Raw genomic sequence first — 27,808 nt, forward strand, 5'->3', positions numbered from 1 at the left:
AGCTGGAGGTGGGAGGAGAAGCATGAGTCTGCGTGCAGGAGATGGGTGTATGGAGGTGGGAGGAGAAGCATGAGTCTGTGTGCAGGAGATGGGTAGCTGGAGGTGGGAGGAGAAGCATGAGTCTGCGTGCAGGAGATGGGTAGGTGGAGGTGGGAGGAGAAGCATGAGTCTGTGCAGGAGATGGGTAGCTGGAGCTGGGAGGGGAAGTGTGAGTCTGTGCAGGAGATGGGTAGCTGGAGGTGGGAGGGGAAGCATAAGTCTGTGTGCAGGAGATGGGTGTATGGAGGTGGGAGGAGAAGCATGAGTCTGCGTGCAGGAGATGGGTAGCTGGAGGTGGGAGGAGAAGCATGAGTCTGCGTGCAGGAGATGGGTGTATGGAGGTGGGAGGAGAAGCATGAGTCTGTGTGCAGAAGATGGGTAGCTGGAGGTGGGAGGAGAAGCATGAGTCTGTGCAGGAGATGGGTAGCTGGAGCTGGGAGGGGAAGTGTGAGTCTGTGCAGGAGATGGGTAGCTGGAGCTGGGAGGGGAAGTGTGAGTCTGTGCTGGAGATGGGTAGCTGGAGGTGGGAGGGGAAGCATAAGTCTGCGTGCAGGAGATGGGTAGCTGGAGGTGGGAGGAGAGACATGAGCCAGGGACCTGACGAGGAGAAGCCTGGGATCTGCTATCAGACAGTGATGTTGAATAAAACTAAATGCAGCTGTTGTTCAGTAGCCACCTGATAAGTTGAACAAAAAAATGTCCTGACCCGCAAACCATATATGAGAAGTACAACTCACTTCCCCCATTACCATAGAAGAAAACATTGTGCTGTGAAGGAAAGTATACTTTACCATAGCCTGTGTCACTGAATGCAATACCAGGCTGTGCATTGCTAGCTCTCTATCGCCTACAACTATAGGCAACTGTACAGTGTAGATAGGTAAGTGGGAGGGCAAATCATGGCTGCCTAGATAAAGCACATTAGTCTGTTGCAGTACAGGGGCCTTGCAGCATAGAAGCAACAGAGGTTAGGTTTAGACGCTAGGGGGGAGGTTAGGTTTAGGCACCAGGGAGGGAATGTTAGGTTTAGGGTGCGGGGAGTGGGAGGTTAGGCTTTGGAACTAGGTGAAAGGTTAGGTTTAGGCACCGGGGAGAGAGGGTTAGGATTAGTACTAGCATACTTACCTATTCTGACTGTCGGTATGCCGCTGTCGATATTCTGACCAGCGACATCCCAACTGCCGGCAATCCATACCCAACCTGTCTCATACATGGCATATAAAAGGTTGGGGCCGCATTCTGCGATTCAGGGACACCAAAAATAATTATATCCCTATATACACTGAATTGCAAAATCATAACCAAATCACGTGGACATTTATGATTACCAAATTTTAAAATTCTGCTAGCAATAAATCGTGGTCACGTCCTCCCCTTCCGTGGTCGCGTCCTCCCAGTTGGCTCCGCCTTCGGCTCTCCTCATTGACTGGTACTGGGCGGAGGCGTGGCCGCCTCCTCCCAGCATCAATCAGTGAGGAGAGATAGAGCCTACCTGGAGTGTGACAAGTGCTGTACGTACAGTACTTCAGTTTTATGTCTCTGTGTTATTATAAAGATGCAGTCATAGTAATTGTTTTTACCCTGATTGTTTTGGGCTGTGCAATATAGTAAATTTGCCTCTAGTTTAAGACTTGTAATCCAGAATGTTATCATGGGATAGAATGGTAAGAAGAGGTGGTAAGTTGCCATGTGCTGGTAGAAAAACCCGGGCCACTTGATTGCATGTGCCCCCCAGACTAAAAGTTGCCAGCCAGCCCCTGCGGGAGATGATGACGTGGCAGCGCCACCGACATCACTACTACACAGCCTTGCCCCCAGGTACCCTGCCAGGATGTACACGGTTTGGAGCGTGTGCCTATGCTAGACACATTTGCTGCCAGTGCAGAGCAGCAGAGTTTTAAATATTCCAAAAAAGTTGACTATAATATATTTACTATATGATGATTTCACCAGCGACATCTTATAAGTATTAAAAAAAAAAAATACATATTTTTTTCCTTAAGTAAGTGGGCATTAATTTATACCATACTTGAATGAAATGCATAAAAATGTTACACATTAATTAAACATGAATTTCCTTATTAGCACATGTAAAGTATGAAAAACACCAACCTGACAGTTATAACAGTAGCTAACAAATCTGAGACATAAAATGAGTAACACTAAATGCAAAAAGTAATTTACATTTTTTTAAAAGTTTTTAGACTGAAGGATTTGGGCCATAAACCCTGAGACCTTGAGAAGTGCTGCTAGTCTCTAGGGCAGACCCTGACATTTCCCCGCTATAGTGATGTACTAGATCGGCTGCAGATAAATGAGGCTAAAACTGCCACTGAGATGTCTGAACTTATATTTAACATTTTGTAGCTGCACCACATTTAACAATATTCAATTTGGATAAAAGAAGCTCAGAGAGCACCTTCTGGCGATGCCCTTCCATGTCTTTACAGCTGAAATTTAAGCAAATGCTTTTACTCAGAACAGTGTGGCTCAATATTGACCTTGATTACAGCTGTCACATTATAACCACATGTACTGTGTATAGCGAGTCCTGACAGGAAATGCATTTTCACTGATTTAATTGTCTTTTGTTTTGCTTTGTCTCTAAATGTTCTATATAACCCATTAAACAAAACACAAGACCTGAATGCTAAACCTTACCAAGCACACCTTAAGGGCCTGATTCAGAGATGTACGCTAATGCCGCTGCCGCAGCTGCAAATTTGTATGCAGTGGCTGTGCAATAATATGCAAATCTCATAGCCGTCGGGATTTGTATTGGGACACCCACCAGAAGCTTAACAGATCCAAGCGACTGTGTACAAAGTCAGAGTCATACTTGCCTACTCTCCTGGGAGTCGCGGGAGGCTCCTGATTTTTTGGGCAACCCCCCGCGCCCCCCAAAAGAGTAGGCAGATCTCCCGCATCTCGCCCACTTCCTAGTTATGTGGACAGGATGGGGAGATTTTCAGAGAAATTGAGGCTCTGGAGGGGGCGAGGCTAAATTATGTGAATTACATAATTTAGCCCCACTCCCTCCTCACAGACCCGCAAATTGCTGGCTTTTCCTGTAAATGGGGTGGGGCCTAATGATGGCTATAGTCTGGCCCCGCCCCCCTGAAGCTGAGAGCAGCAGCTCCTCTTTGGCTGCTCCCGGAAAGGAGTCCTAAAAAGTCGGTAAGTATGGTCATAGTTCAGTCATAGACTCAGAAGTTGATCAAACTTCTGAGTAATCCTATTGTTAATCCCCCTTTTACCACTAAAGGGATACCAGGGGGTAAATTACTTAAGTTCGATTTGGAATTCAAGTTTATGAATCTATAAAATCGACTGCAATCAAATTGAAATCGAACTGCAAAATCCCTTAGCAATCCCTTCTTAAAATCGACCAAAATCGAATTTGATTTGAAAATCGAATGCAAAATCAAATACTAGTAAATCAGGGGTTTGGCTAAGGGATTTTACAGTTTGATTTCAGGGCCCGATACAGGCCCGCTTGCATTCGCACGCAGCCTGCCGATGTTTTCATTCTGTGCATGCGTACGCATCACAGTGCACGTGCACAAACCAATCCATGCCATCGTGAAGCGCTCGCTCACTGCGCACAGCCACCTCGTTAGAATGAGTGACAGGTGAAGCCATTTGTGGGTGGGGACATGGGTTGGTCGCTGGAAACGGGGGAGTGGTGGTGCGAATGCAGGCGGGCCTGAGCGTCTTAACACCGTTTCAGAGGCGTGCATGATTAAGACGCAGCATCATAGTACACGTCACATGGTTGTTTTACACACTGAAGCACTCGCAGTGCTTGAGGTAGGGTATCATTAACCACAAGTGCTGTGTTCGCTTCCGATGGTACTCGATGTTACCAATGGTTGAATACACATCCTAGAGATGACGTGCATAAGTGGGCGTCTTAAGACAGGCTGGTGGGCGTCTGCATACACACTGCGATCGCACGGCAAGACATAGTGGGTGTGCTTATGTCTTGCCGTGAGATCGCGGATTTGCATTCTTTCACTGCATGCGAGCGGGTCTGAATCAAGCCCTCAATCCAATTTCGGTCGATTTTATAGATTCAGAAAATTGAATCCCAAATCGAACCTTAGTAAATTTACCCCCAGGTTACTAACTCCTATGTGATCTACTTTACCCACCCTTAAACCGACGTTAAATGGGTTTAAGGGTAGGTAAAGTAATACCGGTAGGTAGACTTTCAGTATAATATACTGTAGATAATTATCATCCTTAAGTCATAAACAACTATAACAACTATTAATTACCTACATCACCATATACCCAGGTATTAGGTTTTTACATACAATAAAAGATAACTGTTACATGAAGCACACTTCCAGTGTCTGTTATAGTGACACATGGAAACATGCATAACAAATACATATACATTACTATACCTACTGAGGGGAAGCAATCGGGAAGCCGACTGCCTAAATACCGGCAGCCGGCGTTCCTGACTGTCTTATCCCGGCAGGGGTGAAATGCGGGGCGTCTAGATGTAGACGCCCGCATTTCCCCGACGCCGGGAGACCGGCGCCCGACATCACGATCGTAGTGATGCCGGGCGCCGCGAGCAGACAGCCGCGAGGGGGGGGAGGGTTAGGTTTAGGGCTCCAGGGGGGGACTTAGGGTTAGGCACCCCCCCTGGGAGGGTTAGGGTCATGCTAGGGGGAGGGTTAGGCACCCCCCCGGGGGACTTAGGTTTAGGCAGCGGGGAAGGGGGTGGTTAGGGTTAGGCACTTACAGGGGGGATTAGGGTTAGGCACCCCTAAGGAGGGTTAGGGTTAGGGGGGTTAGGTTAGCAGATACTTACCTAGCCACGATCGGGATTTCCAGCGCTGTCGGGCTTCCGCTGCTTCGCACTCTGCTCCTGTCGGGCTGCCGCTTACGGGAATCGAACCGCCGGCCGCATGGCCGGCGGTATATCATACCCATTCCCTACTGAGAGTGCTGGCTACATTTCGTTAATAATGTGTTTCCAAATATAATTACATTATAACTGTAGCATTTATTCACAGTCTTCCTCTTGTGGGTTAAACTAACTCCTGGGAGAATAGTTGATTTTTTTTCTCTTGTTAGTCTTTATGTAAAATAACTGCTATCTACTCATCTAGTTTGTAGCAGCCATAACAAGTTGTAACTCACAGCCTGCCCCTGACTGGCCGCACTCGCAAATAGCTTTCCGATCAGTTTGCAGAATGAACACATATACATGTGATTTTAAATATCGCAACTTATGTACATTTTCTCTCTAGTGTAGTGCACCACTTCCAGAGAACATTTATGCTTTATCCTTGCATGCAGTTAGTATTATCTTAATAGGACATCTGAATAGTCTTCCTCTCATGGATGAATATATCTCCAGGTGTTATTAGTAGCTACTCCCCTGCCAGAACACCCTCCAAGCTGGTATCTAGGCTTCCCAAACATTCTATACCTCCCCTATTTGTTAATACAAATATCTATGTATGTATAGTATAGTCCTCTCTCCTGAATTAAACCATGAATGTTCCTGGAGTGGGATATAACCAGTAATCTGCCTGAAATCCTCAGCTGTCACTTTCCCTTTAGTATTTATCACTACCTTCTTCATGCTGCTGTCACTTCTGAGGGGTAAACTTTATACATGGCAGCCACAGCAGGGATGAGCCCATATGACAGTCTGTGTGCTTACAGCATGCTGCTGAGCCCCTCCTTTGCTACTTCCCTGTCAGCTTACCACGAACCACCGGTGGCCTCTCTCTCACCAGGTCTCAGCCCATCTCGGCATGTCCCCTCTCCACCGACACAGCTCCACAGCTGTGCTGATTGCGGCGGCTCTGTTTCCTCCATCCTTGCCTGGCGCTCAGCTGTTGCACCAACCGCTGGGACCACCACTGCTGCTCTGCCGCTGGGACCTCATCCTTTCCCAGCCTGCAGCGATGTTCCACCCCCAGTCAGCGGTAAACTTCCTTAGCTGATGGCTGCCGATGATGCCTCCTCTCCAGCTCCATCCCCCTGTGCCCGGCAGCCTACTACGGCTCCGCTGCCCAAGCCAAAGGGAGGTGGGCACCCGAGGAGGGGAACTCCAGGCTAACTGTCATCTGCTGCTGACAGCTGTTATATCCCTGTCTCTATACCTGCCCTTCTTTTTCTGACAGGAACCCAACCACTCCCAGCCACATCACTCTGCCCCTTCTTCTCCTGTGCATGTGCATCCCACACACTTGGGCACATCCCCACCACAGAGAAAAGAGTACTAAATAAACTGTCATGTAAATACATGAAACATATATGCTTTTTTTTTCATAAACTGTACATACATATCCTTTACTAAAGGCTATTTCTCAAAGAATTAATAAATTAGGCATGTTTTACCTGAATATACAACTATACATATATGTCATATATAACATTTGTCAACCTATGTACACATATTTCCTCAGAATATGTGTTTATTAATACTGTATTTCTTTTAACCATTAACCAGGGTTACACTATGCTTGTAAACAAAAAGAAAAAAGAGAAAAGGACTCTTTGTGGGGGCACACAATAGGTACCGAGATAGGGCTAATATAGCCGGATAAAGATTAAAAATTAACTTTTAATGAGAATATATTAAAAGGAGCAATTATCACAAATTTATACATACAACAGAAAACATTTAGTTAGCTGGAGACTGTAATCTCTCAGTTTAGACATACAAATGCACAACAAAAACTTATAATTTATTGGAGACTATTGTCTCTTGAGGCAAAGATTTATGGAAGTATATTCCTCCTGGAATTAACAAAAAGCCAGGCGAGATAATTGAAAATCAATAGAAGTATATATTATGCTGATTCAGCAATATAATACAACGCCAGTGAAACACAGACCAGGCATTAGAAGTGATAGATATGGTACATCTGTGTCATGTTCATTATTGGATACCAATGCCTGCATGCACCTAATCAATTAGCAACAAGACTGTATATTAAACAACCCAATGGTGATATATTTAATTGCCAATTGAATAATTGCCCAGAAAATCAAGAGATAGCTAATGTAACACGTATCTAAAATATAATACAATACCATCTGATGACATAATGGCCATTTGACATGTCGCCAGCATCACATTTATTTACACTATGCTTGTGCAGAATGGCCCCCGGAACTGAGACACTGGAGCCATTTTTACTGCCTATGGGTTGCAGTTGAAGGCAGAGATATATGCCTCTAAAATGGGAGCGACGTACATGTCCTTGTTTGACAATCACTTTGCAAATAAATCCTCACTGTGAGCGATATCGGTAATAAAATTTGCCGCATGCGCAGACCACCAATAATCACTCAACTGCATAAACATCGGCTGTGCGTCCATCTCTGAATCAGGTCCTATCTCAAAAATTTGTATAACCTAAGGCTTATTTAGTGTAGCAATTAAAAAAAATACATATTTGTGGTAAAAGGAAAAGATTCCTAGTACTGTATGTATTTTGGTAGCTCTTGCCAGGACTGTTTTAAGACAATAGTGGGCCAGTGTGCAAATTTTCATGGGGGTCCCCTCCACCTTGAAAAATTTTAATAAAATACCCCCGATAATCGGCTGATCAGGTAATAATTGCAATGTATGGCTGCAACCAAGCACCAATTATCGCCCTGTCTGGCATGAAAAATCTTTCAGCAAGCCCCACAGATGCGATAATTAGTACTAGAAAATACAGTGTGGGTATACTCACCATCAGACAGACAGACCAATTATAGGAGAGTGTATGCAACATCAAATAATTTGTCTGTCTGTCTGTCTGTCTGTCTGACAGTGAGCTATATCTCACAGTGGGGGAGATGTAACAAACCTTGGAGAGTGATAAAGTGGAGACGTTGCACAAAGCAACCAATCTGCTTCTACTATAGGGTACACACGGTCAGACTGCTTGACGGTCAGATAACGATAATGATCGTTATCTGATCGTCCTGCATGTGCTGGATCGAACATCCAGCACATGCAGCAACCCCCCAACTACTATAACGACCCGCGATCTACGATCACGGGTCCCTATAGTAAACAGGCAAACATGGTCGATATTGACCATGTTGGCCTGCATGCATGGGCGATGGTCGATATCGTTATCGACCATTCGTGCCCGTGCATCGACAATCGTTTGGTCGTTTGAGGGGGCCATAAACTTGACGATTTGAACGATAACAATAAGATCGTTATCGTTTAAATCGTCAAGTTTATCTGACCGTGTGTATGCACCAATAACTGTCATTTCAATTACTGTACCAGATAAATGACAGTTATAAGCTGAGTGGCTGCTGTGGGAAACTTCTCCACTTAATCACTCTCAATGGCTTGATACATCTCCCCAGTGTATGGCCAGCATCACATAGAGCTCTGCACAGGTGTGATCTGTCCACTCGAAAACTGTATGCAACCCTGATACATGCCCATAAGGTAAATAGACGAAAGGTACTGGAATGGGGTAAAGTATTAAAGTCAACAAGTGAAATAATGCAGATAGTGTAGGTAAGAAGGGGCATTTAGCAGAAAGAGATTTTTTATGCAGGAGGAATACTGAGGGAACACCTATACAGCAGATAGATCAGGACTATCATACCAAAATTGGGACAATCGGGTATGCAAATTATTTTAACACAAATGAATATACACAATTTATCTATCTGAATCATGTACTGTTAGTTTTAATCAGCTGTATGGCTATATGAGGTGATGAAAGGTCGTATTGAGATAGAAATGACAAATTCTATACATTGATTTGATGACCATGTTTAAATATTGTTTGACCCAAAGAATATTGCTTTAAATTGTTGTCTAAACAGTTAAGGTTGTTTAAAATGTTCTCACTTATCATGGATACACTGGAAAGGAGAAGTTTACTAAGGGGAGGCAATCGGGAAGCCTAAATACCGGCAGTCGGCTTCCCGACTGTCTTATCCCGGCATGGGTGAAATGCCAGGCGTCTAGATGTAGACGCCCGCATTTCCCCGACGCCGGGAGACCGGCGCCCGGCATCACGATCGTAGTGATGCCGGGCGCCGCGAGCGGACAGCCGCGGGGAGGGTGGGTTAGGTTTAGGGCTCCCGGGGGGGACTTAGGGTTAGGTACCCCCCCGGGAGGGTTAGGGTTAGGCTAGGGGGAGGGAGGGTTAGGCACCCCGGGGGGGAATTAGGGTTAGGCACCCCCTCGGGGGACTTAGGTTTAGGCAGCGGGGAAGGGGGTGGTTAGGGTTAGGCACTTAGAGGGGGGATTAGGGTTAGGCACTTGGGGGGGAAGTTAGGGTTAGGCACCCCTAAGGAGGGTTAGGGGGTTTAGTGGATACTTACCTATCCACGATCGGGATTTTCAGCGCTGTCGGGCTTCCGCTGCGTCGCACTCTGCTTCTGTCGGGCTGCCGCTGATGGGAATCGAACCGCCGGCCATGCGGCCGACGGTATTTCATACCAATTACTTACTAAGTGGCACGTCTCAAAACATTTGCACCTCAGCGGTTTCGGCCTTTAGATTTGAAGGGTCAATCATTTTAATGATAAAACCAGGCGTATTTTGTATTTAATATGATTGCTTCTTTAAATCCAGTGTCCAAAACCATTGAAGATGCGTCAGTTTTGACAGTGAAAAGGTTGACCTTCAGAAGGTCCACTGATTCTGAATGTCGACGGTCAATAGGTTGACCATCATTCTGTAGACCTGTATTTTGATTGACAGGGTTAAATGGTCAACATATTGAAAAGGTCGACATTTTACATATCAACACTAAAATGTTGATATTTTTATTTTATTTTAGCCTAAAGCTGGGTACACTCTTAGCGATATTTTGAACGATTTTCACGATTATGACAAATCGTTAAAAATGTTAAGTGTGCATGTTCTGTGTCAACCGGTGCGCACTCCCGCGGGTTGTCAGCCGCATCGTCAGGGCGGCCCTATATGAAGCTCAAATTGACGATGCGGCTGAGACGACCCTATGCAGCGGGATGCGGCAGGGGCCAATATTTCGGTCGGTCAGGCACTGAATCATCTAATGTCTACCGACCGCCTGATATGTCAGCTCGTCAGTGGAGGGGTCGTCACTCGCATCGCTGGGTACACACATCATTTAGTGTGTAGCCAGCTTAACCCTTAACCTAGCCCTAAACCTAAAAATCATGGAAAAACCATATGTCGACATTTTGCCGACTTGTTAAATGTCGACCTTTTCAATATGTCGACCATTTAACACTGTCAACCTAAATACACATCTACAGAATGATGGTCGAGTTAATGACTATGTCGACCTATCAAGTGTCAACATTCAGACCTTCTGGTGTCAATCTTTTTAGTGTGTATCAATCGACTGGATACCGTAGAAGATAGCAAAGACTCCGACCCAGTGCCAGAGTCTTTGTTATCTCCTGTGCTGGCAATATCTATCCAAAGACATCACCTGAAATCAGCCAGCAGTAAGTATAGGGACCGTGGCAAATCTGTAAGATGCATACTGTGCTGAGCCACCATGGATCCACCACACATCCTGCACCCATTTTAGATACTCCACTGGGTTTTCAGGAATCAGAGATATAGTTGTGTATGTTTGTAATCTTGGCGCATAAATACAAGTATCATATCAAGTGAAATGTATTAAAAGTAAAAATAAACAACTCTAATGGTATAAATAAAATAAATATGTGAAAAGTGGAGATGGAAATTGGAAAGATACATCAATATATTCAGTAAGAGCTGCATAAGGGAATGTACAAGCCAGTGCATTAACATTTTCAGAATATGGGCATTTCCTTTATCTTTGTCTTTAACTGCAGGCTGAAGACTATTCAGTTTATATGTCACTGGTATCAGCACACACATACAGTAGTTTGCCAATTACATGCATATGTACTTTATTTTCATGTTTTTTGTTATGTATTCTAGAAATGAAAGCTTTGGCTGAAATGATTGGCCCATATGGGATGAAGTATCTGAGTGAGACCCTTATGTGGCATGTAACATCTCAAATTGTGGAATTAAAGGTAATTAATGTATTTCAGTGGTATATACTGTACTAAATCAGAAAGCAATATACATGAGTATACATACAATGGGCACACATGCATGCAAGAGGTAACCATAAGACAGCCTAATGACTACATTTTCTCCAGATCCTAGGCTGTGTGCATGTGCGGCTTGATGGATATATATTTGCGGGGGTGCCAAGAAGGGGTGGAGCAGGTGCTAATTACCTGGGCCCGGGGTTGTCTAAGGGGCCTTGCAAGGGCTCTGGCCAGCTGTGCAGTTAGAATACCCCTCTCCGTGGCTCGCAGGCATGATCACAACCCCATGATGTGGCCACATCTCCCCAATCACAATCATTGTGCGTTATTAATAATAATAATTAATAATATTAATAATATTAGCACATTCCCTATACTTTGAATGGTCAGTCGTTCAGCAGAAGTAGTAATCACAATTTTTGTGTTGTTTTTTGTTGTGTTATTTTGTTTTTTGCTATTAATTTTTCACCTTTAATAAATTGGAGTTAGGAATTGACAACATATTGTGAAGAAGCCAGTTTAATGAATTCTAGTTTCACTACTGGCGCTTATTATTTTCTTTACATTTTATGTGTTCATTTTCTTCCAAAGCACATTCAGAATAATAAAACAGGATACAAAAGGCAAAGCTTGTCTGCCGCTGAATGGGACGATGTTTTCGTAGCAGATCAATAGACTGTAAACATTCCACAGAGTACAATGTGATATCAGTAGGCTGGTGCAATTTCTTGCGATCAATAAAATGTTTCAAAGTCAGATCAATACGATGTTCCAGTGTTATTTACAACGTCGTTTTGGTTTGTTATTTTTAAGTAAAGCAATGTACAGTTTTTCTGCAATTGTGCATATTATATTAATTATATTATACTAAACAAGATGTTTAAATGAGGTGAGATGTACAGATATTTTGCCTTTAATAAGTGTAGGCAATCACTCATGGAACATTTAAAATAAAATTAATAATATATGCCACAAGTGAGCAGGCCATATCTGGGTATGTAAGAAGGACAGATGGGATGTCTCTCTCTCTTGTGTATTGCTGCAGAGTCTCTCTCTGTGTGCTGCAATAGCCTCTTTCTCTGCAAACTGTTGCAGTGTATCTCTCTTGTCAGGGATGGATTGGGAATTTTAAGTGACCCTGGAAATAATTCTGAAAGTGACCCTATGGGCGCTCGCTGAAGGCACGTGCCCGCAAAATATGGGTGTGGCCTCATAACAATGGGTGTGGCCTCATGTGAAATGCTATGCCCAGAAAGCCTCTCCCCTCATTTTTGTCATGCTGGGGGCATGCCCACCACTCCAGAAGCTGATGAGCATGCCCACAGTCCCTCTCTCCAGTGAATAAGCACAGCAAGCATGTGAATGAGTGTTTTCTTACATATATAATTTCAATGCAACAGGGAACGAACCTCTGAAGAAATCGATCCTCCCTGGACAGGCAGTGTCTTGAATCAGTATTCACTATTCATGCAGGAGATCACTTGGTCTGGAAGCCGCCTGTTTGCGTAGCAATAAAGTCAATGTCATCATCATGCAACAGAGGTTGCAGTAAAATCTTTTCATTTGAATCGTTGCCTTACTGAAGATTACTGTCCCCCAGTCTTTTCTTCTAATAGTACTAGTGGTCCAACCATCCTCTATGTGTCTCCAGCACCATTGCCTGGGTGTGTTTCCTGCCAATCCCCCCTATGTATCTCTCCAGCACTATCCCCCTGCTTCTTTCCAGCACCATCCTTCTGTTTCTTCCCAATGTCATCCTCCTGCGTCTCCTTAGCGCCATCCTCTTGCGTCTCCCCAGCGACATCCTCCTGCATCTCTCCAGCGCCATCATCCTGCATCTTCCCAGCACCATCCTCATGTGTCTCCCCAGCGCCATTCTCATTTGTCTCCCCAGTGCCATCCCTCATGTGTCTACCCTGCACCATCCTCCTCCGTCTCCCAAGCTCCATCCTTCTGCGTCTCCACAGCGCCATCCTCCTACACCTCCCCAGCACCATCCTCCTGCCTCTCCCCAGTGCCATCCTCCTGCTTCTCCTCAGCGCCATCCTCCTGTGTCTCCCCAGCGCCATCCTCCTATTTAAATGTCTATTCAAATGACTGCGCACAGGGGAGTTACTGTGTGTTGTACAGGTGCTGTGTATTAGTGCCCCCAGTGTCACAGTGTGTAACCAGTACCCTAGGTACACCAGCGTCACTCACCAGGAGTACAGCTTTTACACAGACATGCTGATTCCAGGTGGTGGGTTGCAGGCTCTGTGTACTCTCCATGCGTTGACCATATCTCCTTCCTCTAATGCCACCGGTGACCTTTAGCTCCTAGTCCCGGCAGCAGAGCAGCTCCATTCCCCAGCAGCATAGTAGCTCCTCCTCCAGCCCCTGGCAGCAGAGTAATAGCTCCTTCCCCAGGCTTTGGTGGCAGAGTAGCTCCAGTCCCTGGAGCAGCCATTCCGCTCACCACTCCACCTCACACCAGTTCCTACTCATGTGTGTGACACCCTGGTAAATCATGGTACCACGAAGAAGTCTCAGATAATATCGAGTATATGTTCTTGGTTTTTATACAGAGAGGTAAGGGCTAACGTGAGACAAACAAGTAAATAAGATAAGATCATGCAATGTCAATAGATAATAGTTTTACAATAAATTTATAAGTGATGCACACGGTGAACAAGATTACACTTTCGTAGTAAAAGTTACAAGTTCAATTACAATAACAGATACAGTTACAGTTCACATGAGAAAAACAACAACAATTCAGGTTTTATTATTCAGGAACACAGTTCCCTCACAATCGGTAGGGATTCCTCTCCTCCTGTTTAAGAGGTTAATGCATGCAATACTTTCCCTACCACAGATTAACTTAAACGCTGTAACTAAACAGTAGACAATAACTAACAGGCCTTCAATTAGTCTCTCAGTTTGCAGATTATTTTCCCTAAGCTTTACTGGCCAGAAGCTATTAGTTCATGAATTAATACTGTATTAAATATTCCTGAGTGTACACTGTGTTGCCCGGGTTATTAGCTGGAAGTTCTGAATTTATTCTGCTTACGCAGAAATAGCTGTACTGTGGGTTAATATAAAGCTGCGTTGCAAATGTCTTTCTTTTTTAATCCTGGCTGACAGACTCTGCAACAATGTTAATGTCAATAGTGCTGCAACCTTGTGGCTACAAAGGACTACTGTGACAGTTTGTTAGATGGCTCTGCCTCTCCTACTGCACACAGAGCTGCCCGCATGGGATTTATTATATGCAACTCCTGCAGCTCCTTACGGGGACTCTCCTGCCCACAAGTCCCAAGGACCAAGTCTAAGGCTCTGTGCGGCTTATACGGCTTATAAAGTTTCAGGCTGTAGACACTTATTAATTATAACTCCTTTTCTGCACTGGTGTCTGGGGAGGTTATTGCTGGTTACTATACACAGGGCTGTAGCTGCCAGCTAGCTGCGGGCCACTGTTAGCGGGTAGTTGTAGAAGAGTGTGTGTGTCCAAGCGTCTTACCCCCCGCGATAACCACGACTCCTTTCTGTGTCTGCAGGGTCTGGTACAGCCTCCAGTCACTGTCATCAAACTGTGGCTCCACCCAGGAACACCTCCGGCTGCTGTTCCTCACTAAGGGAAGTGGGTCAGAAGGCTCTAATGGCTGCCAGCACTCAGTTCACTGAGCTCCCGGCACTCTCCAGCAGCTCCATCAGCGGCCCTGCGCAGCGCAGCTTCCCCTTCACAGCTCACCTACCAACTGCACACAACCACTGCCGCCCAACTGTCAGCACAAGCCCCTCTGGTCACGGGGCACTGTTTCTCTATTTCATTGGAGGTCCAGTCTCTCCAGCCGCATGCCAGCTCCTGAAGCTGGCTACATTGTCCACTGTCACCAATGAATACATTCAAATGTCCAGCAACACATATATAAGGGTACACAACATGAGGTACTCCCAGGTTCTGGGGTACCACATGTGGAATGGGGGAGGGGGAGAGGAGAACACAGACTACTGCAGTAACTACAGTATACACACGCGTGTAAAGGGAACAGGAAGGGGTGAGCTGACTGATCCACAAAGCACAGCCATAGGTGGCTGGTCCCTGGGGCGAGGCCAGCCACTAATTCAGCTACTAATATGCCACTTCCGGCTCCCGATAATGTATTTAATTTTTTTTTAATTAAACAGAAACAAAATTATTTTAAGGGCCAGGAGGCCCCAAAATGGTCTGGCCCACCGGGAAAATTCCCTTAAAAGTCAATGGCCAATCTGTTTCTGGGATCTCTGAATATTGCAGCAGTCTCTCTGCGTTGGCCTGATTCAGAGGTGGATGGAGTTGCATGGGCTCAGTGAAAGCGGCTGCGTTCTCAGACACAGTGCTGCATCCACAGAGGCCATGTTCAGATGGAGACACTGCACCTGCCATAGAGATAGTGCAAGTATCGATGGTGTGCGCTATATGTTGCGTCGATGGTGGTGTTGCTGCTTGCACAGGAAGCCGTCTGACTAAATCCCAGCATCTAAATCCCGACGCGGGACTAACGACAGGTGTGGAAAAATGCTGACGCACGTCTAGATCCCGATGCCGGAATCTAGACAGATGGCTTCCCAAATGAAGGTAAGCCAGGTACAGTTAGCGCTTAGCCGCACGCGGGTGGTTAGGTTAGGGTACCTCCGGTGGGGACTAAGGGTTAGGCACCACCCCAGGAAGGTTAGGTTTAGAGTGCGGGGAGGGGGGGTTAGGCACCACCAGGGGGAGGTTAGGGTTAGGCACCACCGGGGGGGAGGTTAGGGTTAGGCACCACCCCAGGAGGGTTAGGTTCAGAGTGCGGGGAGGGGGGGTTAGGTTTAGACATCACCAGGGGGAGGTTAGGGTTAGGCACCTCTGGGGGGGAAGGTTAGGGTTAGACACCACTAAGGGAGGGTTAGGGAGGGGGGAGAGGGGAGGGTTAGGGTACATACCAGCCCCAGTAGGGATCCTGATGGTTCGTGCTTCCAGCGACGGTATTTAGTCCGACGCCAATACATCCGGTGGCATTACATACGGATTCCACTGAAAATGGGCGTCTCAGGGCTTGCACATTCCGGTGTATGCTAGAACACAAGGGGGAGGCTGATACCAGCATTTCCATATTATCATCCATGGCACCGCAAAAAGACATAGTCACGGCAATGACTGCGTGCACTTCTGAATCAGGCCCTCTTTGTTTCAGCTGTGTCTCTCTCTGTTCTACAGCAATGTCTCTCTTTGTGTACTGCAACAGTCTCTCTGTGTAATGCAGCAGTTAGTGTGTGTGTATTTCAGTGATGTCTCACTTAGTGTACTGCAGTAGTGTATCTCTCTGTGGGGCCTATTCATCATAACTAAAGTTTCCCAGGAGGTAATTAGGTTTAGAACTCGCATGGAGTTCTACCTAATTACCAGAGGAATTAATCATTCCTCCTCCCTGTAACTATCTATTCCGAAAAGCTGTAATTTTTGCGATGACAGCTTTTCAGGAAATAGATAGTTATCCCTCACTACTCTAACTTACCGCAGCTGGAAACAATGCTGCGCATGCGCTGTTAAATTCGTTAACCCAGCACATGCGCAGCACTGCCTACACATGCGGTAAGTTTGTGTCCCCCCCCCATTCACCTCCCCGCCCTCCCCCCGCTCACCTCCCCCCCTTCAGCACTTACCTGTCTGCGCAGCAGCCTCCGGCTCCATCCTGCTGGTCTGTCACATGGTCTCCCAGCAGACCACAGTACAGATTAGAAAAAAAAAATGTTTTTTTTTTCTAATCTTTATTGTGTTCTGCTGGGAGAACACAGTGGGCCTGATTCAGACCTGCTCGCGAGCGCCAAGCGGGACAATGTTGGCCCGGCTCCGTCGTGCACATTCGCGAGACCCGCATAGCGAAGTAAGGGGGCGTGCTGTCGATGTCCCTTTGGTGGGTGTGCACGGGGCGTGGCTGGCGAGATGGAGGTGTTTCCATGGGAACGCCTACCATCTGGGGCCGGCCCCACTGACATCACAAGTGATGTCAGTGGGAGTGCTTTTGGCTCTGATAGAGCCAAAAGCACTCCAGGGCTTGCGGCAGATGAGACCCTACCACAAGGGTCTCGTCGCAAGCCCGATGGTCGCGATGGTCTTGATCATCACGACCATCTTTTTGGCCGCTCGCTATAGCTGTGGGTGGTCACCCACAGCTATGCGAGTGGCCAAGAGGCCGCTCTAAAAGTCAGAGGGCTGGCCCTGATTCAGAGCGAGCGCTCTGTCAGAGCGTCCGGCTCTGAATCAGGGCCAATGTCCGACCAGCCTCCGGAGCCAGAGGATGCACCAGACCGCCGGAGGAAGACGCCGGGGGACCTGTCCAGCTGTCCACATCCACATACTAATGTATGGGGAGTGTGGAAATTAACGCAGGGGGACTTAGCAAGAAGATATCAGTGATATCTCCTGTGTCAAGTGGCTTCATGAATACTAACATAACGTTATTTAAGGAAAATGTCCTTAAAAATGTTAATTTAGTGTTGATGAATAGGCCCCTGTGTATTACAGCAGTGTGCTTCTGTGTACTGCAGCAGTGTAACTCACTATACTGCAACAGTGTACCTTATTAGCAAATAGGTGTCAGCGGTGTATGGTGGAGGTCAGCCCACATGATGAATAGCTCAACCAGGGATTGGATTACTAACCAGGTAGAACACAGGATAATAGTCAGCACAAGCTTAATGCAGCAGGTATACAATGCCAAAACATAGTATAACAGGTCCAAGCAGGAGCGGGTTAACGCATGTGGTGTGCGGTATCTGGAGTTTACACCTGCACATACACTCAGTGGTGGCAGTATAGAAAAACTAGTGGTGGTGACACATTGGTGTCTCCCTCAAGGAGACACTCAGGGAAATGGCCTAGTCATATGGAGGATGAAATGGAACATGCATGGTTAAGCGGCACATGAGCAGTAGCGCATTATATTGGAGGTTGTTCTTGTGACGTCAGCGCACCTCCTTCGCATTGGGGACCCGGCAGTAGAACCAGCAATGGAGACAGCGCCAGTGGCAAACGCAGGATTTCTAGAGGGGGGTTTCCAAATGCTTGATTTTAGAGTGAGTGTGGCCAGTCCATGAAGAGGGCATAATTAGCACTTATCCAGCTTTGATATGCATCATACAAAGTATATTGTGTTGCATAATTCCAGCATATACAGGACCAGCGATCACAGTAAGCTAGTAGATACGGCAGTAGGTCCATCGTGTCTGAGCAGAATATTTTTTTTTCAGATGTGGGCACCATTCCAGAGCATTGGAGCAAGTCCGGGAGTCTGGGGTAGCAGCAGAAGAGCCTAGCTCTGCCCTGGATATATATGTACATATTGATCTCCTTATTATGGATAGTGTTTTATTATACAGTATTAATAATTAACCTTATTGATGGTATATAGCAGTGCACCCCTAACAGTGCATGTTTTCCCCATCTCCTAGTTGGTGCACAGGTATATTTATTACTGGCTGACACATTTTAAAAGATCCTCAAGTGTTGCTAATCATTTCATTTGTGATACTAAGAAGAACATGCAGCACTAGTAACATTGCATGGTGTGTGCTGGGGAGGGGGGGTTCCAGGCAGATGGAAACCCCCCTCCTCATCAAATCTCTTTCTATACTGCAGGAGTCTTTGTATATTGCAACAGTGTGTCTCTCTCTGTGTACTACAGCTATATGTCTTTGTATATTGCAACACTGTGTCTCTCTCTGTGTACTACAGCAGTCTTTCTGTGTTCTGTAGCAGTGTCTCTTTCTGTGTCTCTCTCTGTATTGCAGCAATATCTCTCTGTGGTTTGCGGCATTGATTCTTTGTATTGCAGTTCTGTGTATTGCAACAGTTGCTCTCTGTATTGTGGCAGTGTCCCTCTATGGAAGCTCTTCAATTCCCTAATTATGTTTATATTGATTCATGTGTAAAATAGAGCTACAGATGTGTCCTCTTACACCTTTTTTTTTGCGCCATATGGTGCAAGACATGTGGTGCAACAAAAGGCCCCCATACATCAGAGATCGATTGCAGCAATCGTGCAATTTGCAATCGATTGTGTATAAAAATCTTTACCTTTTTCAATCGATTGTGGCATCTCTGCAATCAGCTATCGATTGAAAAAGGGAAAGATTTTTATACACAATCGATTGCAAATTGCACGATTGCTGCAATCAATCTCTGATGTATGGGGGCCTTTAGACACTCCGCCAATTCTTGGACTTTCATATTTTCCTGAATTTAGCGATTTTATTCACTACATGGCTGCATACAAAGGGTCTGATTCAGAGATTTATGCTAATGCAATCACAACTGCGATCTCTTGCAAATAAGGAGTGCAGATGTAAATTGTATTCAATATTTTATTATCTGTGTAAATACATATACACCCAGTTAATACTATAAAAGTGCACTTCGTATTAGTACAAAACATTATTTAAAAATGAAAAAACAATAAAAAATCCACCTTTTCAGATAAATTATTGTGCAGCTGACATAATTATTGCAACATCTCCATCACTTAAGCCTTTTGTCTCCACAATATTGATTGCCAGGTTTATTCCTTTACCTCCAGTTTCACTTTTACATGTATAGCCCACAATCTCAGTTGTTAGCCCACCCGGTTTATGCAGTACAGCGTACTTTCTGTCCAAGAGCAATGTCTCTTATAATAAGCTCTTACTGCTCCCGGTGCTCAGTCTTAGATCTCTCAGTGTCAGGTACCGATAGCACACGGCGCTGTCACTCCACTGAGAGGGGAAATATATCAATTTGTAAGGACCTCTGCCTGGTAAAGCAGCATGCAGGGTAACTGGAGTCCTCCGGCTGGTGGACAGGCGGCAAGTGTAAGTATTATGCGGGGCAGCTGCACGTCAGTGGAATTGTCCCTAGTCCTTTACGCGTTTCTCCGCTGTGTAGGGTAGCGTTTCTTCAGAAGGAAAGAAAGAAGCATAATTTCCATTATGTCCGTGCTCTCTATTTAAATATCTTTCATCCAATCACAGGTCTGAAATAAATTATCTACCTGTGAACCAGTAAATAGTTAAACGGGAGCAGGTTTTATTTGTCCCCAACACATTTGTTTCTATTCTGACAACATATATATGTATTAAGTCAATATATAACTTTCTAGAGAAACAATTAAAAAATAATTTGTTCTTATATACAATACATGAATAAATAAAAGGCATCATTGAGAAATTTGATACGTCATTTTTAGTTTGTGTTAATTAATACTTTAAATATATTATAAGTCTATCTCAATTTACTGTTAGCTTGGATGGCTCATCCAGCTAATGCAGCAGCCTTGTATGCAAAACATCATGGTTTCTAACCAACTAGGTCTAAAATAAATCCTGTGTGTGCTTGTGTTGTCCCAATATTACATTCTAGATATTCTTTCAAGACTGTTATACCCTCTTTATATGGTATGTTATACCCTCTTTATGTGGTACAAACCATAAACACAGTGTTTCCAGACACGTTATAAACAAACACGAAGGGGATGTGAAAGTACTCAGAATACAGGGGATTGCATCTGTGAAACATACGGAAAGAGGGGGAGATAGGTTCAATCTCTTGTGCAAAAAAGAAACCTACTGGATTAATTCCCTGAGAACACTCGCTCCGCAAGGACATAATGAACATATAGAGTTAAATAACATATGAATAATATTGTATCCATCTAGGTCATTTCTTGCTTTCTGTTTATTTCAAAAATATCAACTGGACATATTACTTTGTATCATCTTGGTATGTTACTTTGCAGTATTAAGGAATATATGTAGTTTTGAAGATGAGATGCTTTAATACTGGAATGTAGGTTAAAAACTACCGTCTAAATGAATAAAACATACATACTTATATATTTCCTTTCTGCTATAATAAGAATAAAATATTAAATTATAACAACAAATTCCTTACTAATGGGGATTAGAACCCATGACATTTTGCATACAGGTCTGCTGCATTAGCTGGATGAGCCATCCAAGATAATGGTAAATTAAAATAGACTTATCATATATTTAAAGAATTAATTCACACAAACTAAAAATTACGTATCAAATTTCTCAATGATGCCTTTTATTTATTCATGTATTGTATATAAGAATTAATTACTTTTGAATTGTTTCTCTAGAAATAAGTTATATGTTGATTATATATATATATATATATATATATATATATATATATATATATATATATACCATTCAAAAGTTTTGGGTCACTTAGAAATTGCCTTATTTTTGAAAGAAAAGCACTATTTTTTTCAATGAAGATAACATTAAATTAATCAGAAATACACTCTATACATTGTTAATGTGGTAAATGACTATGCTAGCTGCAAACGCCTGGTTTTTAAAGGAATATCTACTTAGGTGTATAGAGGCCCATTTCCAGCAACCATCACTCCAGTGTTCTAATGGTACATTGTGTTTGCTAAGCGCGTTAGAAGACTAATGGATAATTAGAAAACCCTTGAAAACCCTTGTGCAATTATGTTAGCACAGCTGAAAATGGGTTTGCTCATTAGAGAAGCTATAAAACTGGCCTTCCTTTCAGCTAGTTGAGTATCTGGAGCATCACATTTGTGGGTTCGATTATACTCTCCAAATGGCCAGAAAAAGAGAACTTTCATGTGAAACTCGACAGTCTATTCTTGTTCTTAGAAATTAAGACTATTCTATGCGAAAAATTGCCAAGATGCTGAACATTTCCTACAACGGTGTGTACTACTGTCTTCAGAGAACAGCACAAACAGACTCTAACCAGAGTAGAAGGAGAAGTGGGAGGCCCCGGTGCACAACTGTGCAAGAAGACAAGTACATTAGAGTCTCTAGCTTGAGAGATAGACGCCTCACAAGTCCTCAACTGGCAGCTTCATTAAATGGTACCCGCAAAACGCCAGTGTCAACGTCTACAGTGAAGAGGTGACTCCAGGATGCTGGCCTTCTAGGCAGATTGGCAAAGAAAAAGTCATATCTGTGACTGGCAAATAAAAGGAAAAGATTAATATGGGCAAAAGAACACAGACATTGGACAGAGGAAGATTGGAAATAAGTGTTATGGACAGACGAATTGAAGTTTGAGATGCTTGGATCACACAGAAGAACATTTGTGAGATGCAGAACAAGTGAAAAGATGCTGGAAGAGTGCCTGACGCCATCTGTCAAGCATGGTGAAGGTAATGTGATGGTCCGGGGCTGCTTTGGTGCTGGTAAAGTGGGAGATTTGTACAAGGTAAAAGGGATTTTGAATAAGGAAGGCTATCACTCCATTTTGCAATGCCATGCCATACCCTATGGACAGCGCTTTATTGGAGCCAATTTCCTCCTCCAACAGGACAATGACCCAAAGCAAACCTCCAAATTATGCAAGAACTATTTAGGGAAGAAACATTCTGTCTGTAATGGAGTGGCCAGCGCAGTCACCAGATCTCAACCCCATTGAGCTCATTGAGCTGCTGTGGGAACAGCTTGACTGTATGGTATGCAAGAAGTGCCCATCAAGCCAATCCAACTTGTGGGAGGTGTTTCAGGAAGCGTGGGGTGAAATTTTTTCACATTACCTCAACAAATTAATAGCTAGAATGCTAAAGGTCTGCAATGCTGTAATTGCTGCAAAAGGAGAATTCTTTGACTAAAGCAAAGTTTGAAGGTCAAAATTATTATTTAAAATAAATATCATTATTTCTAACCTTGCCAATGTCTTGACTATATGTTCTATTCATTTTGCAACTCATTTGATAAATAAAAGTCAGTTTTCATGTAAAACACTTTTGAATTGTAGTGTATGTTGTCAGAAAAGAAACAAATGTGTTGGGGACAAATACACAATGGAAATTATACTTCTTTCTTTCCTTCTGAAGAAACTGCTACCCTACACAGCAGAGAAACGCGTAAAGAACTAGGGTCAGTTCCACCGGCATGCAGTTGCTCCGCATAATACTTACACTTGCCGCCTGTCCACCAGCCGGAGGACTCCAGTTACCCTGCATGCTGCTTTACCTGCCAGAGGTCCTTACAAACGGATATATTTCCCCTCTCAGTGGAGTGACGTCGCCATGTGCTATCGGTACCTGACACTTAGAGATCTAAACCCGAGCACCGGGAGCAGTAAGAGCTTATTATAAGAGACATTGCTCTTGGGCTGAAATTACCCTATACCGCATAAACCGGGTGGGCTAACAACTGAGATTGTGGGCTATACATGTAAAAGTGAAACTGGAAGTAAAGGAATAAACCTGGCAATCAATATTATGCAGACAAAAGGCTTAAGTGATGGAGATGTTGAAAAGAGAGGGGGTTTTAACCCCCTATTGTTCCTCAGCACACTGAAGTATACTAGCAACAATATATGAACACTATATGGTAATAGAATTTCAGAGATATTAGTTGCATGCATTTGCAAATACATGGGATGCTGCTAGGCCTCGTCAAGGCTTCTCTGTCACTAGCAGTCCCTACACTAAACGGTTCATGTCCGGGGCACAGAGCACCACAAAATAATGTCCAGCCCAGGACCCCCCCAGGGCATCACACGAAAAATGGAAAAAGAGTGACAGTGCAGTGTAAAGTATAGAAGTGTGCAAGTAATTACTAAGTGTTAAGGGGTTAAAATATATGTGAAAAATTACATGAATAATAAACAAACATAAAAAGGTGATGTGAAAAGTAACTATGTGTATTAAGTGGTGATGCCCTCAGGAGGCCCAGCCAGAGCAGCCTCAGGGACCCTACGCCCAAACGCTCACCCCAAATGGAATGTATGCCAATTAAAGCCTCATAATAAAGGCACATATATATTTTTGGCAAATGTAAGGCCTCATGATAAAGGCACATACATAAATGCATCCGAATTGAGAGCCAGCTTACCTGGGCGTCACCCCTGGGAACTCCAACTAGCACTACTAGACCAGCATGCCCTGCTAATGCTGGCTCATTCATGCATCTCATAACCACAAACAAAAAAATGTCAGCTGCTCAATCAATCTGGTAGTACTTTTTTTCAGGTGCATGAAAGGGAGGGGTCATACCAAATAGAAAAGAGAGGGGGGTTTAACCCCCTATTGTTCCTCAGCACACTGAATTATACTAGCAACAATATATGAATACTATATGGTAATAGAATTTCAGAGATATTAGTTGCATGCATTTGCAAATACAAGTACTCTATACTGCATAAACCGGGTGGGCTAACAACTGAGATTGTGGGCTATACATGTAAAAGTGAAACTGGAGGTAAAGGAATAAACCTGGCAATCAATATTATGCAGACAAAAGGCTTAAGTGATGGAGATGTTGAAAAGAGAGGGGGTTTTAACCCCCTATTGTTCCTCAGCACACTGAAGTATACTAGCAACAATATATGAACACTATATGGTAATAGAATTTCAGAGATATTAGTTGCATGCATTTGCAAATACATGGGATGCTGCTAGGCCTCGTCAAGGCTTCTCTGTCACTAGCAGTCCCTACACTAAATGGTTCACGTCCGGGGCACAGAGCACCACAAAATAACGTCCAGCCCAGGACCCCCCCAGGGCATCACACGAAAAATGGAAAAAGAGTGACAGTGTAGTGTAAAGTATAGAAGTGTGTAAGTAATTACTAAGTGTTAAGGGGTTAAAATATATGTGAAAAATTACATGAATAATAAACAAACATAAAAAGGTGATGTGAAAAGTAACTATGTATATTAAGTGGTGATGCCCTCAGAAGGCCCAGCCAGAGCAGCCTCGGGGACCCTACGCCCAAACGCTCACCCCAAATGTAATGTATGCCAATTAAAGCCTCATAATAAAGGCACATATATATTTTTGGCAAATGTAAGGCCTCATGATAAAGGCACATACATAAATGCATCCGAATTGAGAGCCAGCTTACCTGGGAGTCACCCCTGGGAACTCCAACTAGCACTACTAGACCAGCATGCCCTGCTAATGCTGGCTCATTCATGCATCTCATAACCACAAACAAAAAAATGTCAGCTGCTCAATCAATCTGGTAGTACTTTTTTTCAGGTGCATGAAAGGGAGGGGTCATACCAAGTAGAAAAGAGAGGGGGGTTTAACCCCCTATTGTTCCTCAGCACACTGAATTATACTAGCAACAATATATGAACACTATATGGTAATAGAATTTCAGAGATATTAGTTGCATGCATTTGCAAATACAAGTACTCTATACTGTATAAACCGGGTGGGCTATACATGTAAAAGTGAAACTGGAGGTAAAGGAATAAACCTGGCAATCAATATTATGCAGACAAAAGGCTTAAGTGATGGAGATGTTGCAATAATTATGTCAGCTGCACAATAATTTATCTGAAAAGGTGGATTTTTTATATGACTTTTTTATTGTTTTTTCATTTTTAAATAATGTTTTGTACTAATACAAAGTGCACTTTTATAGTATTAAATTGAGTGTATATGTATTTATATAGATATTAAAATAGTGAATACAATTTACATCTGCGCTCCTTGTTGATACAATCAGCTGTGGAATATTTAAGGGAGTAAATCAGGATTACTCAATAGGAGCTGTAGTTACACTTATTGTATATTTTTATAAAGAGAAACATATTCCTAGAAATAATTCTAAATTTGTTCAAGTGCCTGAATATTGATAATTGAATATCCTCCAAAGCTTACCCGAGCACAGGGATGCCCACTGCTGCCTTCTCATATCCGTCCGACAACGTGCATCAGCGGAAACATCGGAAGCATCGCCGCAGACCAGGCAGCCTTGCAGCTTCTGAGTGAAGTCTGCCCAAATGCTGACTACCTGTCACTCACTTTGCAAGTGAATCCCTTGTGTGGGCGTATTTGCAAAGCAATAGCTGAGCAGTATGGCTTTCACGCATGCGCAATGGCTAAAAATCACTCAATCTGAATAAATATAGGCATTACATAAAATTTGTTGATTGTAGTGTCCTAGGAATTTAGGCATGGGTGTAGCTGTAGTGGGTGCAGAGGGTGCCATCGCTATGTGGCCCAGAGGGTTAGGGGGCCATAGTTGTCTACCACATTCCTGATATTGCCTGCTAAGCAATTGGGTCCAGCCCATTGTCTGGACTGATAAGGTGGACTCTTCAGCACTCATATACTTGTAAAGCTCCATACTGATATAAACCATTCAAGGGTGGTTTAAGAGAAGAGGCCCATGTGCAGCCTCCGAGCGGGACCCATTCTCTCCGGCAGCGCATTTGACTCTGGCTTTGTGCTAGAGTCTACTGCGCTCTCGCATATCTTCAGGAAAATGGCACCAGGAGACTTTCCTATTGCCATTGCGCAAATCTCCGGGAAAATGACTGCAGCACCATTTTACCAATGTGGCATAATTTGTACTGGGGACACTGTATGGCATAATGTGAACTGGGGGCACTGCATGGTGTAATATGTATTGACAGCACTACAACGTGGCATATTCTGAACAGGGGGTACTAAAATGTGACCTAATATGAATTGGAGGCATTGTGGGTATAATGTGAACTACGATACTACTATGGGGCACAAAATTAACTAGGGCACTACTGTGGGGCATAAAATGAATTGTGGCACTACAATTGGCAATAAAATGAACTACGGTACTACTATGGGGCATAAAATGAGCAACTAATGTGGAGAGGGGAAGCAATCGGGAAGCCGACTGCCTAAATACCGGCAGCCGGCTTCCCGACTGTCTTATCCCGGCATGGGTGAAATGCCGGGCGTCTAGATGTAGACGCCCGCATTTCCCTGACGCCGGGAGACCGGCGCCCGGCATTCCGATCGTAGTGATGCCGGGGTGCCGCGAGTGGACAGCCGCGGGGGGGGGGGGTTAGGTTTAGGGCTCCCGGGGGGGGACTTAGGGTTAGGCACCCCCCCGGGAGGGTTAGGCTAGGGGGAGGGAGGATTAGGGTTAGGCATCCCCGGGGGGGACTTAGGGTTAGGCACCCCCCCGGGGGACTTAGGTTTAGGCAGCGGGAAAGGGGTGGTTAGGGTTAGGCACTTAGAGGGGGGATTAGGGTTAGGCACTTGGGGGGGAAGTTAGGGTTAGGCACCCCTAAGGAGGGTTAGGGTTAGGGGGGTTAGGTTAGTGTATACTTACCTATCCACGATCGGGATTTCCAGCGCTGTCGGGCTTCCGCTGCTTCTAACTCTGCTCCTGTTGGGCTGCCGCTGACGGGAGAGAGATGTCTCTCTAGAAGCAGTGGGACTGGGTTCTAGCTGTGCCCCTGCTTTTAAGATTAGTATTTTTGGCTAGGAATTATTATAATGTCAGATTAAGCACAACTATGTGGGGCGCTATGCATGGCACAGCTCGCTTGTATCGGTCCTCAGTCTTTTGCCATTTTACCCAGGTTAATGTCTGAGTCCTACACAGCAGCTGCATGCACTGCCAGCGCCAGTATCCAGGGCACAAGTACATTGTACTTTTGTTGCCTTAGCGATGATAATAAGATGCATACTTTGTTAAAAAATGTGGCTCAATGCATGGCGCGGCATAGCCATAAATTCCATGGCATGCCAACGAGGATTGATGATAGGCGTATGTGGACACATTCTGTACAGCCTTACATTTACTGCATTCAATTACTCCTTTCACCCTCTTATGGGAGCGAGAAGAGGATTGTCTGAGTCATTATTATTTCCCCTGTTATTTCCTTGTATAATGTATAGGACAGGCATAAAAATAGCTATTCAGTTGTATATGTGGGTTGGGTATGGGATGCCGGTGCTCTGGATCCTGATGCCGA

The 27,808-nt window shown here is 44.4% G+C and overlaps 1 protein-coding gene across 2 annotated transcripts in view; it reads left to right on the forward strand.

The window, feature by feature from the left end:
* The window catches only part of NCKAP1L (NCK associated protein 1 like), a 348,408-nt gene that overhangs the window by 238,765 nt on the left and 81,835 nt on the right, over positions 1-27,808 (forward strand). For both annotated transcript variants that reach the window (XM_088469297.1, XM_088469299.1), the window contains exon 23: positions 10,949-11,046. In XM_088469297.1, the coding sequence (XP_088325423.1) occupies positions 10,949-11,046 (98 nt within the window). The remainder of the gene's footprint in view (positions 1-10,948; positions 11,047-27,808) is intronic.

This window comes from Taudactylus pleione, unplaced genomic scaffold, assembly GCF_031769625.1.
Source record: "Taudactylus pleione unplaced genomic scaffold, aTauple2 ptg000089l, whole genome shotgun sequence".
In the NCBI taxonomy this organism is placed as follows: Eukaryota; Metazoa; Chordata; class Amphibia; order Anura; family Myobatrachidae; genus Taudactylus; species Taudactylus pleione.